General features: G+C 41.1%; 1 protein-coding gene across 1 annotated transcript in view; it reads left to right on the top strand.

The window, feature by feature from the left end:
• apc2 (APC regulator of WNT signaling pathway 2) overlaps positions 1-13,899 on the top strand; it is a 165,365-nt gene that overhangs the window by 140,318 nt on the left and 11,148 nt on the right. Inside the window, exons 10-12 of the mRNA XM_072243853.1 lie at positions 3,871-4,010; positions 8,807-8,884; positions 12,120-12,236. Coding sequence (XP_072099954.1) covers positions 3,871-4,010; positions 8,807-8,884; positions 12,120-12,236 — 335 coding nt within the window. The remainder of the gene's footprint in view (positions 1-3,870; positions 4,011-8,806; positions 8,885-12,119; positions 12,237-13,899) is intronic.

Genomic DNA, 13,899 nt, shown 5'->3' with positions numbered 1-13,899 from the left:
CTGGAAGTCTTAGTATTGGTTTTCTTAAAGGTTAACCTGAAGGATGAGTCTGTAGAAAGGAGGACAAGGTAAATGCCTTCATTTCCAGAGGAGTAGAATGTAAAAGCAAGAGTGTAATGCTGAGGCTTTATAAGACATTGGTCAGTCCTGGGTTTCATCACCTAAGTTACAGAGAAAAGTTGAACAAGTTGGGTCTTTATTCTTTGGAGCGTAGAAGATTGAGGGGGGACTTGATAGAGGTATTTAAGATTATGAGGGGGATAGATAGAGTTGACGTGGATAGGCTTTTTCCATTGAGAGTGGGGGTGATTCAAACAAGAGGACATGAGTTGAGAGTTAAAGGGCAAAAGTTTAGGGGTAACATGAGGGGAAACTTCTTTACTCAGAGAGTGGTAGCTGTGTGGAACGAGCTTCCAGCAGAACTGGTTGAGGCAGTTTCAATGTTGTCATTTAAAATTAAATTGGATAGATATATGGACAGGAAAGGAATGGAGGGTTATGGGCTGGCTGCAGGTTGGTGGGACTAGGTGAGAGTAAGCGTTCGGCACAGACTAGAAGGGCCGAGATGGCCTGTTTCTGTGCTGTAATTGTTATATGGTTATATTTGGAGTATTGTGACCAGTTTTGGGCCCCATATCTAAGAAAGGATATGCCGGCATTGGAGAGGGTCAGAGGAGGCTTATGAGAATGATCCTGGGAATAAAAGGGTTAATGCACAAGCAGCGTTGGATGGCTCTGGGCTTGTACTTGCTGGATGAATGCGGAAGGCATCTCATTGACACCTACTGAATATTGAAAGGTTTTGATCAGGGATTCCCATCTGGGGTCCACAGACCCCTCAGTTAATGATGGGGGCCCATGGCATAAAATTGTTGTGAACCCCTGCTTTAGACAGAGTGGGCATGCATAGGATGTTTCTAATCTTGAGAGAGTCTAGGACCAGAGGGCACAGCCTCAGAACAGAAGGGTATCACTTTAGAACAGAGATAAGGAGGAATTGGTTTGGGTGGGGGGAGGGGTTGTGAGGGTAGCTCAGATTTTAGTTAATAGGTAAAGAAATATAGAGCAGCATTGAGGAAGAATGCTTTTACTCACAGAAAAGTGGTGGGGCGAAACTTGTTTAAACGGTGCTGAAGACAGAAACCCCTAACAAATGCCAGAACAAGCACTAGAGGTGCCTGAATACACAGGACTAAGGTCTGAAAGCTAGGAAGTTAGGATGACTGTTGCTGTCAGTGTAGTGGGCTGAATGGCCTCAAGTTTTGTAAATTTCTATCGCCTTCCATAAACTAAATGAAGAATCACAGAGTGGTCCAAGAGATATTGATAATAAATGTCACAACAAGCAGGATTAGGGAGAGAATTTCCTATCAAAGGGGAAAGTGAATAGAATCTCTCTCTGATTGTGGGATAGATCTGCAGAATGAATGGATGATGGTGATGGAATAGCAGAGACAGTATCTGAGCAGACTAGATTAGATGGAAACCGACAATAACATTCAAAATTCAATGTAAGTTTATTATCAAAGTATCCATACTGTATGTAGGCATATATTACCCTGAGATTCATTTTCTTCCAGGCAATCAGAGTACAGCAAAGAAATACAATAGAATCAATGAAAGACTACACACAAACCAAGTCTAGCAAACAACCAAAGATGAGAACATAGATTGTAGAGTCCTTGTAAGGGAATCCATAGGTTGTGGAATCAGTTCAGTGTTGAGCTGAGTGAAGTTATCCACGCTGTTTCAGGTAATAACTCTTCCTGAAGCTGGTGGCGTGGGACCAAAGGCTCCTGTATCTCCTTCCCAATGGCAGCAGTGAGAGCAGAACATGGCCAGGATGGTTGTTTCCTTGATGATGGACGCTGCTTTCTTGTGGCAGTGCTCCTTGTAAATGTGCTCAATGATGGAGACATCTGTTCCTGTGATAGACTGGGCTGAATCTACCGCTATTTGTAGCACTCATGCGGCTGAGTACAATAATCACATTTGGCAACAGATTTGTCTTTGAACAAATTCTGCATCTAATGACCATAAATGCTGATTTCATAACTTTGTCCTTATGAGTTTTTTTATTTCAAATGCAAATTATTTTTGGAGTCTCGCATTCAACAGACATTCTATTGAGAGGGAAATCTGACCCTAGCAGTTTGTGCTAGGCTGTACTCACTACCCACACATCTGATTCCATTCACTTCAAAAGTCTGAGTGCTTAAGAGATGAGTAAAAATAGCAGCAAAAGATAAATTTCTCCACCAACCAGTTTCAACAAGGAAGAGTCTAACCAAATGCACCTGAAATTCCATATCATTTCCAACATTGAGAACCCCCATCATTAACATGCTGAGTGGGTCACCAACGGCTAGAAACTCAAAATGACCATCTGAAGATCCTATCGTAAATGACATGCTTCTGATAATGACTTGTTAAAGTCTTTCCAACATGTACAAGACATAGGTCAGGAATGTGACAAGAAACACTTCATTTCCATTTCCAACAAGACTCCAGAAGCTCAACAGTATCGACGACAAGACAGAACACTTGATAGATTATCCCCCCACCTACCCAAACGTTCATTCCCTCCACACTCTGTGTGTAGCATCTACAAAATTTGCTTGCCTAAGCTGCTCTAGTGTCTCCTCCCACACACACACTCTCCACCACCAAAAAGAACACAATCCACAGCTGTCGTTCCCCTCCAAGATGGTACTCTCCTGACTTGTACAAAAAGATATTATTGGGTCTAAATGCTGGAGATCCTTACAACAACAGGGGAATTCTGCTCCATATGGACTGCAGCACTTCAAGAAAATGCCTTACCACCCATTTCTCAATGTTAATTAGGGTCGGACAATAACGCCAGCAATGAAGGATCTGCTAGATTCATAACTTCAGGAACCCAGACGGCTTACTGATGCTGCCCAGCCTGCTGAGTTCCTCTGGCAGACTGTTTGTTGCTTCAGGTTCCAGCATCTGGAGTCTGCCGTGCCTCCAATGGTCAATAATGCAGATCCCCTCCCACCCTGAAAAATGAATTAAAGTTCATTTACTGGATCATATCCCTCATGAGGGCAAGGTAACTTAACAGGAAAAATAAATTATTGAATGTTTCTAAAAAAAAAAGTTGCTGGTGCAACTTGAAGTCCTGGAAATGAAAGTACATCCTGGAATCAATGGCCCGGATGGACTCTTGACCTCAAAGTCTACCTTGTCATGACCTTTCACCTTATTTGTCAGTCTGCACTTTCTCTGTAATTGTAGCCTATATTCTGCCTCCAGTTATTGCTTTTCCCTGTACTACCATGATATACTGATGTGATGAAATGATCTGTACGAATGGTGTGCAAAGCAAAGATTACCACAGCATCTTGGTTCACCAGGCAATAATAAACCGACTATCAATGAAGGGGAAGCATTTTGTTAAATACTCATTCAGAATTACCCACCTGATTTTTTAGTCAATGATCTTAAATATACACCACTTAAAATAACTCTGAAATGTAATTACAGGTCTACTGGGTTTGAGTGCTGACTTCTAATCCCAACCCCAAGCATATTTAGTTCTACAAAAAGAAATTTGACATATTAAAAATAAGTAATTTGGAGTTTGGAGACCTGTATGAAAATTTATACTCCATTTCTAATTAATCTGTTCAATTCCACTGGCTGAAGGATGTTCCAGAGTTAAAAACCTAGAGTAGGTTAAAAGGTCAGTGCATCAGGGGGCAAAGTGCCTGTATTGTGCTGTAGTGTTCTATGTTCTGTAAAATAAACATTGCCAAATTTAGCTTCCCCAAACAAAAAAAAACAGGGAGAGATGAGACACTGAGATGTCTCACCAGTGTTTATTTATCTCTCCTGACACAGGAGGACTGCAGGCAGTTGCTGAGTTGCTTCAAGTTGATTGCGACATGTACGGGGCCACCAGTGACCCTTTGAATTCAGCCCTACGTCGGTATGCAGGGATGGCCCTGACCAACCTCACCTTTGGAGATGTCGTCAATAAGGTGAGTGACCGTAGCTTGTCCAGGCACACCAGCCCACACTTTACTGGCAAGATAATTAAAGGAAGGGTTTGGTGTGGACAGGCTTTATTCTTGCCACAAGAATCATGAGTGCCCACTCTGTGTGAGAACGATCAAGTGAGAGTTGGAAGTTTGGGAGGGGTGATTGGAAAAGAATAATGTTCTCATTGGGATAGTGAGAATGAGCAAAATCTGGTTCCATATCTCTTTTCTACTACGCACGGTGGAAATAAAACTCCTATTTTCGAATCTCTTCGATGTAGATGTAAATTCATTGGATTAGATTTTGCTGGGCATTGGATCCGGCAAAACGCCAGGGAAATGTGCTCAGCGCATGTCCTGAGATAGACGTGCCGCACGGTTTGCTAATCCCCCCCTTGAATGCAGATTTTACTCCTGCATATAAGGATGAAGGTAAAGTGGGAGATGTTTTTAAATTATTTGTATTCAGTTTAACATTTTATTTATCTATTTTGAAATGTTTACTTCCTTTACTTAAGAGAAAACTAACATTTTAAGTATTTTAATTGCTTTACTTTTACTAGTGTTAGATACGTAATAGAGTTAATAGAGACAAACCTTGACAGCCTTGATGGACGGCAAGACTGGGAATGAGTGGGTGGTGCTTTGTGATCTGTCAGGCTTCCTCAAACGTCCATGGCTCATCTACTTCAGCTGCTGATGTTCATCAAGGCCCAGTAGCAAGGATCTCTTTGGACTGGCAAGGTCAACCTTCACAATCAAGAGGAGGTAGATCTAGTGAAATGGGGAAAGCGGGGAAAATTGTGGGTCAGTTCTCTCCATTGTAATTGCTGTAATGAGATAAAAATACCATATTTATGAAGAATTGGTGCAATAATATAATTTATGTGCATTATGACTTGGCATATTGATTAAGTTTTGATGAAACTCAGATCTGAAAGTTTAACAGTTTCTTTTTCCACACACAAAAGGTTAGAGGAATTCCACACATCACACGGTATCTGTGGAGAGGAATAGCAGTCGATGTTTCGGACTGAGAACCATCATTCAAACTCTCTTGATGAAGGGACTCAGCCTGAAACAATGACTCTCCACGGATGCTGCGTGATGTGCTGAGTTCCTCCAGCATTTTCTGTGCGTTACTCTGGATTTGAAGAATGTCTTGTGCTTGTTCTTTTTCCACAGCTGATCCTTGCCCTACTGATTTTTTTCCCCAGTATTTTCTATTTTTTCAGATTTCCAGTTTTTCAGATTTTTTCAGATTTCCAGTTTTTCAGATTTTTTCAGATTTCCAGTTTTTTATTAAATTGCTGGTACTTACAATGAGGAGTTCAAGAAGAGGGGCTAGTCCAGTTCCAACCATGGCTGTTATGATCATTAAATTCAGTTGATAAAAAGCTCATAAGTTAATAAATCTGAATAAAAATCTCCAAAAAGCTAATATCAGTAATGCTGACCATGAAACCATGGGATTAGATATGTAACTGGTTTATGAATATTTTGTAGGGAATCAAACAAACATTCTCAAATAAATTAGCTTAACTGAAACTCCAGATCAACTGAAGTGAATTTGATTTTAACTGATATAATTAAGCCATTCAGCTCAAGGCTACTTGTTAATGGATGTTTGTTGACGCCGCCAGCAATGCCAACAAACCGAACGAATAAAAGAAAATCAATACTTTTATTGTTTAGAGTGTGAGTTGTGTCATCTGGTGAAGTTCCCAATATAGTCAATATTTTTGGTTCATTTTTACCTAAAGATAATGTCTACTACATAAAGAGAGGATTAATGAAAATAATGCTCATCAGATGTTGCACCATCTACAATATAAGTCAGTCTGATTGCCAGGACATTATCCCAGGATCCTTAAGCTTTGAGTATATGAAAAAGAGATGGATTTGTCTATGTTTTGACAACTTATCTTAGCCAATTTGCTTAAGCGTATTAACTAAACTCTATTTCGTTTAAATAATTGATGACCAAAACTGGGCTCATCTGTTACTGAAACAAAATCTTCTAGGTCAAGGGCAGACTCTTTAATCTCTTCCAGAAAAGTTAGTGACCAGATGCATGAAACATACACTCAGACACTTGTCAAGAGGGAATAGTTATTCTGAACAGAAGTTGGACTTAACTTCTTTGTCTTTCCCTCCTTCCAGCTTCCCCAGCAAAAATAATACTTCCTGACAGTTTAATGCATGCATTCAGTGCCATCCAGTTCCCTCAGCCCAAGGGAGTTTCTTAATGTTTCTCCCTAAAAAAGAGCAGAAATTTGTCTCATATCATTTGCTCAAAGTGCATTAGACAGTAGGAACCATCTGAATTATTCTGTTTCTAAAAATTGGATCAGTGAGCAAGATTATGTTGGCTGATGCTGCATGGTTCCCATTAGAGCCACTGGTATTTAACCATTTAAATCCATGAAATCCAGGCACTGGTTATCAAGTGTGTAAATCACAGATTTACTAACAGATTCAGGATGTCCAATCTGTCAGTTGTCTCTGCTACCAGATTCCATGGATCTCAGAATTCCTGTTTTCATTGTCAGAAAGTACCCCCTGTATCCCAAACTGGACCCAAAACCCTTCAGAGATTGCATCAGGGGGAAAAAGGAAAGATAAATTATTTTAAATTACTTTGCTTTGGTTTGTATTTTGCTTTATATCCTTACACTACATCATTACATGTTTTAAAATATTCTTAACCACCTGTTTATCAGATATATTTAATTTTTACTAAACAGCATACCTTGCTGCTTTTATAGCTTTGCAAAGCACTCAGGGAATTTTAGGAATGGTCTTCTCACTGAACCTGAACTTGTACAAACACTATTACTGCTTGGACCATGCACTGGAGTCTGGGACACTGATGGCCAGTGTTATTGTCCGTATACATTGTGACAGGTCAAATATGTATGGGGCACTACATTTGATAATTCCAGATGGGTGGATTAAGCCAGCAGGTTTGGCCAAATGTAAATATAATTTCTGGGTTAAGTAAATTCGCAGCTTTTATCAAATAAGACATTATTGTAAATGGTTGATGTCGATTTTCTACCGTTGAGTTTCAGTAAGTTATGAGTTAGTAAGTTAGCAGATGACATAAAGATTGGTGGTGTTGTAAACAGTGTAGAAGGTTGTCATGGGTTTCAACAGGGCATTGATAAGATGCAGAGCTGGGCTGAGAAGTGGCAGATGGAGTTCAGTCTGGAAAAGTGTGAAGTGATACACTTTGGAAGGTAGTATAAGGTAAATGGCAAGATTCTTAAGCCATGTGCAGGAACCCAGAGGGATCTTGGGGACCATATCCATAGATCCCTCAAAGTTGCCGTGTAAGTTGACAGGCTGGTTAAGAAGGCGTGTGGTGTGTTGCCCTTCATTAGTCAGGGGACCTAACTCAAGAGATATGAGGTAATGTTAGGGTTCGGATTAGACAAATAGTTTGTATTCGATGCTGGTTGCCTCCTTTGAGATTCAAGATTCAAGATCGTTTTATATCATTTCCAGTACACAAGTGTAAAGGAGAACAAATTAATCGTTACTCTGAATCTGATACAGCACAAAAAACACAATAAAACACAGAACACAATAATAAAAAGACACAATAAATATAAAACATAATATAGCTTACATAGATAGATTGATTGTATGTCTGTAAGGTGATGCTAGGCACAGGAATGGCTGCACATAGGGTGATTGACAGGAAATGATAATGTGGTGGTGGCTGAGGGTGTGGATGCATGATTATTGAGTGGAGGTGTTGATCAGCCTACCACTTGGGGAAAGTAACTGTTTTTAAGTCTGGTGATCCTGGCATGGATGTTACATAGCCTCCTCCTTGATGGGAGTGGGACAAAGAGTTCATGAACAGGTGGTTGGGGTCCCTCATGATGTTACTGGCCTTGTTCTGACACCTTTCTGTATTATAGGAGGGATGTGGATGGTTTAGAGAGGGTACAGAGTGTATTTACCAGAATGCTGCCTGGATTAGAGAATGTGTCTGGTGAAGAAAGGTTTAGCAAGCCAGGATTTTTCACTTTTGGAGTGAAGGAGGATGAGAGGTGATTTGATAGAGGTGCATAAGATAAGAGGTGTTGATAGATTGGACAGCCAGTGCCCTTTTCACAGAGTGGAAATTGCTAATACGAAAGGCCATAATATTAAGGAGATTGGTGGGAAGTATAGATGGATGTCTGAGGTACAGTTTTCAAACAAAGTGTGGCAAGACCATGGAACATGCTGTCTGGGATGGTGGTAGAGGCAGATACTGTACATTAGGGATACTTAGGAGACTCTTGCATAGACACATGGATGACAGGAAAATGGAGGGCCATGCAGGAGGGAGGCATTAGATTGATCTTGGAGTAGGTTAAAAGGTCGGCATGTCATCATGGGCCGAACGGCTTGTACTGTGCTGTACTTTTCTATGTTCTATTCCAGCTCAGATTAGTGAAAGCTTGGTAGAGAAATCCAGGTCAATACTTTTCTTTCCTCCCAAGACCAAGGCACTGAGCCAAATTACAATGAATTTCGATCCCAGAGCAGTTAATTCAGATCAAAGTATCAAACTAGTTCTAGATCACAAAACTGACAGTCAAAAATAGGATGTTACCTGGGTGAATCACTCTCCCAGTGGGACCACAATGTACTATAAAGGAGCCATTTTCAGGTGCAAGCTCTTGGACAGCCCATTAGTCTCGGTCAGAAACGTCCTGAAGAGAATGGATCAAATTGCTGTGTTTATTAAGATGTGCTCACTTACTGAGTATTCAGAACCTGATCTCCTCTTGCAGGCGACATTATGCTCCAGAAAAGGCTGCATGCAAAGTATCGTGGCCCAGTTAGAGTCGGAAAGTGAAGACATACATCAGGTCAGTAATGAATAATTTTGTTCACATAATTGGGTAAGTTTGCAATGAATTTAACTGTACATTTTATCAGAAAAATGCTTTCATTACTAGACAATAAGATACTGTAATTATCACAGTGTTGTTAGAGTGTTTTTGGGGTTAGGACATATAAAAAATAACTTTAGCCACCAATCTTCAGATCTGTATATAGACAGTAGATTAAATTTAAAATGCAGCTCTGAACAATGGGTTCCTATGAACCATAAACCACAGTTAATTGGAAGACCTGACAATGCTGATTTAAACTCATTATTCGGGTGTCTTTAGTATGGGTGGGGAGAGTGCAGTGTGAAGATTGTGTTTAGTTCAAAGGAAGTATTGTGGATGCTTTGTAAATATGTAATAGTCCTGAATTGTCCTTTGATCTTTAGTATATAAAATGTGTAGTGTTGGGTCAAGCAGGCCTTTTTCCTCAAAAAGGGTCTCAATATGATGCCTGCTGTGACTCATTTTGTTGAATAAAGAGACTGCTTCATATCTACTGTGGCAGCGTGTTTGTGCCCTTGAGCAAGGCACTTAACCACACGTTGCTCTAGTGTCTGTGCGAGGAGTGGCGCCCCACACAGACTTCCAATCTGCACCATGTGAGGCATGAAAATGCCGGATGCAGGCCTCTCATGGTCTGAGTCGATGTTCCCCCTCTCATATCTACCAGTACTTCTCTCCAGTGACTTCATTCATGTAATAAGTGTCACAGAAGCAGTCAGCTAGATCCATTTCACCCACCTCTGCTTTTCTGCCTTTGTGGTCCATATGCAAAAGAATTATGTTAATCTTCGCATTCCATCATTCAACTTGGACTTTTCCTTTGCACGGGAAAGTGCAAGCTGGGTTCAAAGGGGCAAAAATGAGTGATCACTGTATTTAACTTCAATGGACCATTCAAAAAGAGGTAGATTTAAAACCAAAGTCTGTCTTGAACTTACCCTGTTTTCACTACATGGATTAGCTTGAAGATCAGCTTTAGTATTCAGGCAGTTTGGATTATAAACAGATATCAACTGGAATCAAATCCATTTGCAGGGTTTTGGAAATATGTGGCTGGAATTCGGACTTAACTCTATTACAATGCTAAAGATATGCTGTGTTCAGCACGAACATCCACTTGAGAGTCATGGAGAACTTTGTAAATCTGGGCAAAAAATAGATTGAACCAGCTCTATGGTATTTCACTAAAAGGACACCAGTGTGGTATCTATCAACAGCTTAGCCCTGTGCTCCTGATACCTGGGTAGGTCACTCGAAGGATCTACTAGTGAGCTTGCTCCTGGGCCTGGCCAAGACGGCCATCCACGGGTCCAGGTGGCGGACAGTCAAGGGCTCTGCTCAGGCTGATCACCTGTCCCTCTTCCACGGATACTTTTATGCCCGGGTGTCCTTGGAGAGGGAGCATGCAGTCATGATGGGTACAATGGGGTATTTCCAGGAATGATGGGCTCCCCTAGGGAATTGACTGTTTTATAGACAGTAATAATCATATTTTAATTTGAATCTGTTCACTGCCTTGTAAATACTTGAAGTTTGTATTTTGTGTATTTTTTATGTAAATAAGCTTTTGTAGTTTTGTTAAAAAATTGCCATGATGATGCTGGGAAATTACTCTTATGGAGGCCATGGTGGCTGCATGAAAAGCTGGCATGGAGAATGAAGGAATAAATGGGAGAAAGGGAGCATGGTGATATCCTGTGTGTTTGGGCACCCCGCTCATTACCATCTGACCCTGATGAACTGCTGGGTATTGCCAAGCTACTGTGAGGTATAGGCTGTCCAAATGGCTGCAGCCAGTGAAGGCAGCACCACTGAATTATTTTGCAGAGTGGTATGATAGCGTAGCAGTTCGCGCAACATTTTACAGTGCTGGCGTGAAGATCAGGGTTCGATTCCCACTGCTGCCTGTAACTAGTGTGTACGTTATTCCCATGACCACGTGGCTTTCCTCCACGTTTCCAATTTCCTCTCACATTCCGAAGGTTAGGTTTAGGCTTAGAAAGTTGTGGGCATGCTACGTTGGTGCTGGAAGTGTGGTGACACTTGCCCAGCACAGTCCTCTCTGATTTGATTCAATGCAAACAATGCACTATAATATACATGTGACAAATAAAGCTAATCTTTGTCTTTAATGCTGACCAATAAAAATTCAGACTGGAAGATATGGCACACAAGAGATCAATATCACAGGACAGATTTATTAACTGCTGTCTCATTTCTGATCTCCACACCATTCTCTGGAGGCAAATGGGGAAGGTTGCAGGCCTACACTAAAGCTCCATTCTCTGGCAGCGGTAGATGAATCATGTGACCTGTGATGTCATTAGGTGTGCGACTGGCCCAAGGTTTGCTGAATCAGCCACAATAATGCATCGGCCATTTTCCAAATGGATATGATTTCACACAAAACTTAACTCTAACATGACTTACAATAGCTAAAACTTTGAAGCCTGATTTGCGTAAAATGTAGAAATGAGTCCAATTTCCAAGATATGGATTCAAAGCAGGATAATCTTAAAACATTATTATTTATGGAATCAGTCACTTTTTAATAAAGCTTCAGATAGTGATTTAGCTTTACGTTCTTGCCTTTATCTACATAAGAAGTCAGTGTTAAGAACAATTTGATTTATGAATTAGAACATTTATAATATAGTTCTGCATGGACTAGATGGGCTGAAGGACCTGATTCTGTGCTGTACTTTTTTAGGCCTTTATATGTCCCTAAGACTAGAAGAAATCAGAGCAGAATTAGGCCATTTGGCTCATCGAGTTTGCTCTGCTATTCAGTCATGTTGATTTTTTTTCAACTCCATTCTCCTCCCTTCTTCCCACGACCCTTAACCACACCCCCCCCATTCAATCAAGATCCTCTACCTTAAATACACCCAATAACTTGTCCTTCAGAGCCCTCTGTGGAAATAACTTCCACAGATTCTCCACCATATGGATGATGAAATTACTCCTCCGTTTTAAAGGGGTGTCCCTTTATTCTGAGGCTAAATTGGATCCTAGAAGCACCCTTTTCATGTCCTCTTATAGATGCAGCGGTGTGAGTCAACTTGATAATCTAGCCAAAGGGCAAAGATTGTATATATGACTCCTCGTGAATGGTCAGGCTAATGAAAACCTAGTTTGAGGCTATTTGCTAGTCAGCACCTCATAGGATTGGCTTTACTCAGTGTGTAACATCCATGTCCTGTTCCAGGTTGTGGCGAGTATTTTGAGGAACCTTTCATGGAGAGCAGATGTCAACAGCAAGAGGATCCTACGGGAAGTTGCGAGCGTCAGTGCACTGATGCGGTGCGCCCTCAAAGCAAAAAAGGTGCGTTCTCAATCAACTAGCTCAAAATTCATTGCTAGCCTGGGTGTTCAGTAAAGTATGTTGTGAATAAGTGCAGGGAAGTGTATGGTCATGCACTTTGGTAGAAGGAATAAACGCCTAGACTATTTTCTAAATGGGGAGCAATTCAGAAATTGGTGGAGCAAAGGGACTTGGAAGCCGCTAATTTGCAGGTTGAGTTGGAAGTAAGGAAGGCAAATGCAATGTTAGCATTCTTTTCCAGACGACTAGAATGTAAAAGCAAGGGTGCAATGCTGAGGCTTTATAAGGGATTGATCAGACCGCATTTGGAGTACTGTGAAAAGTTTTGGGCCTCATAGCTATGAAAGGATGTGCTAGCGTTGGACAGGCTCCAGGGGAGGTTTATGAGAAGAATCCTGGAAATGAAAGGATTAAAGTATGAGGAGCTTTTGATGGTGCTGGGCCTGTACTCACTGGTGTTTAGAAGACTGAGGGTGGGATCTCATTGAAACCTACTGAATATTAAAAGGCCTAAATGCAATGGGCATGGAGTGGAGTAGGGGAATCTAGGATCACAGGACAAAGCTTCACAATATAAACCCTTTAGAATAGGGATAAGGAAGACACTGTTTAGCCAGAGGGTGTTGTATTTGTGGAAGTGCCGCAGTTAATGTGAAGGCCACGTCATTGGATATATCTAAAGCAGAGGTTGATAGGTACTTAATTAGTAAGGGCGTCAAAGGCTATAGGGAGGGAAAGGTCTTTCATTGGGCTGGAAGGGCCTGTAACCTTTCTGTATCTCTAAATAAAATAAATTAATGTTGGAAGAAGACCATCAATTCTCATTGATGGGTCAGTGGTGGAAAGTATGAGCATTTTTAAGTTCCTTGTTGTCCACATCCCAGAGGATATTTTGTATCCTGGTCCCACCGTATTGATGCAAGACAACAATGGCAGCCAATGGCTATTCTTCATCAGGAGTTTGAAGCCATTAAGCATATCATGAAAGACTCTAATAAACTCCTACAGAGGTCCCTTGGAGAGCACTGTCTGTAATGGAATTGCCAGTGCACAGGCTTGTGAGAGGGCTGTAGACTTAGCCAGCTCATCAGCGGCACAATCCTCGCCACCTTCGAGGACGTTTTCCGAAGGTGGTGCTTCAGTAAAGCAGCATCCATCATAAAGGACCCTCACCATCCCAGATACACCCTCTTCTCATTACTACCATCAGCGAGGAGGTACAGGAGCCTGAAGACCAACACTAATGTTTCCCCTCCGCCATCATTTTTTTCAATGGTCCATGAACTCACGATCGCTACCTTGGTATTCCCTCTTTTGCGATATTTATTTATTTTATTGTAACATATAGTGACTTGTTTAGAGTGCACTGTAACGCTAATGCAAAACAACACATTTCATGACTTAATTCAGTGGCAATAAACCCGATTCTGCTTTTGATTCTGTTTTTGACTATATGTTAGATTAAACATTCCCAATGTTTTTAATGCCATGGACCAATACCAGTAATTAAGGGGTCTGTGAGCCGTAGGCTGGGAGTTCCTGTTCTAGATGGATCGATAAGGAGATGACATAATAAGGAGATAAATTACTACACATTGTGGGGAATTAGTACATGTACTGGGAGGGAAATCTCTGGGCTGAAACAAATCTATATGCCAATGTC

Source organism: Mobula birostris, chromosome 26 (genome assembly GCF_030028105.1).
Source record: "Mobula birostris isolate sMobBir1 chromosome 26, sMobBir1.hap1, whole genome shotgun sequence".
NCBI classification, from domain to species: Eukaryota; Metazoa; Chordata; class Chondrichthyes; order Myliobatiformes; family Myliobatidae; genus Mobula; species Mobula birostris.
Note: the sequence above shows the minus strand (reverse complement) of the source record. Positions and strands in the feature narration are given on the sequence as shown.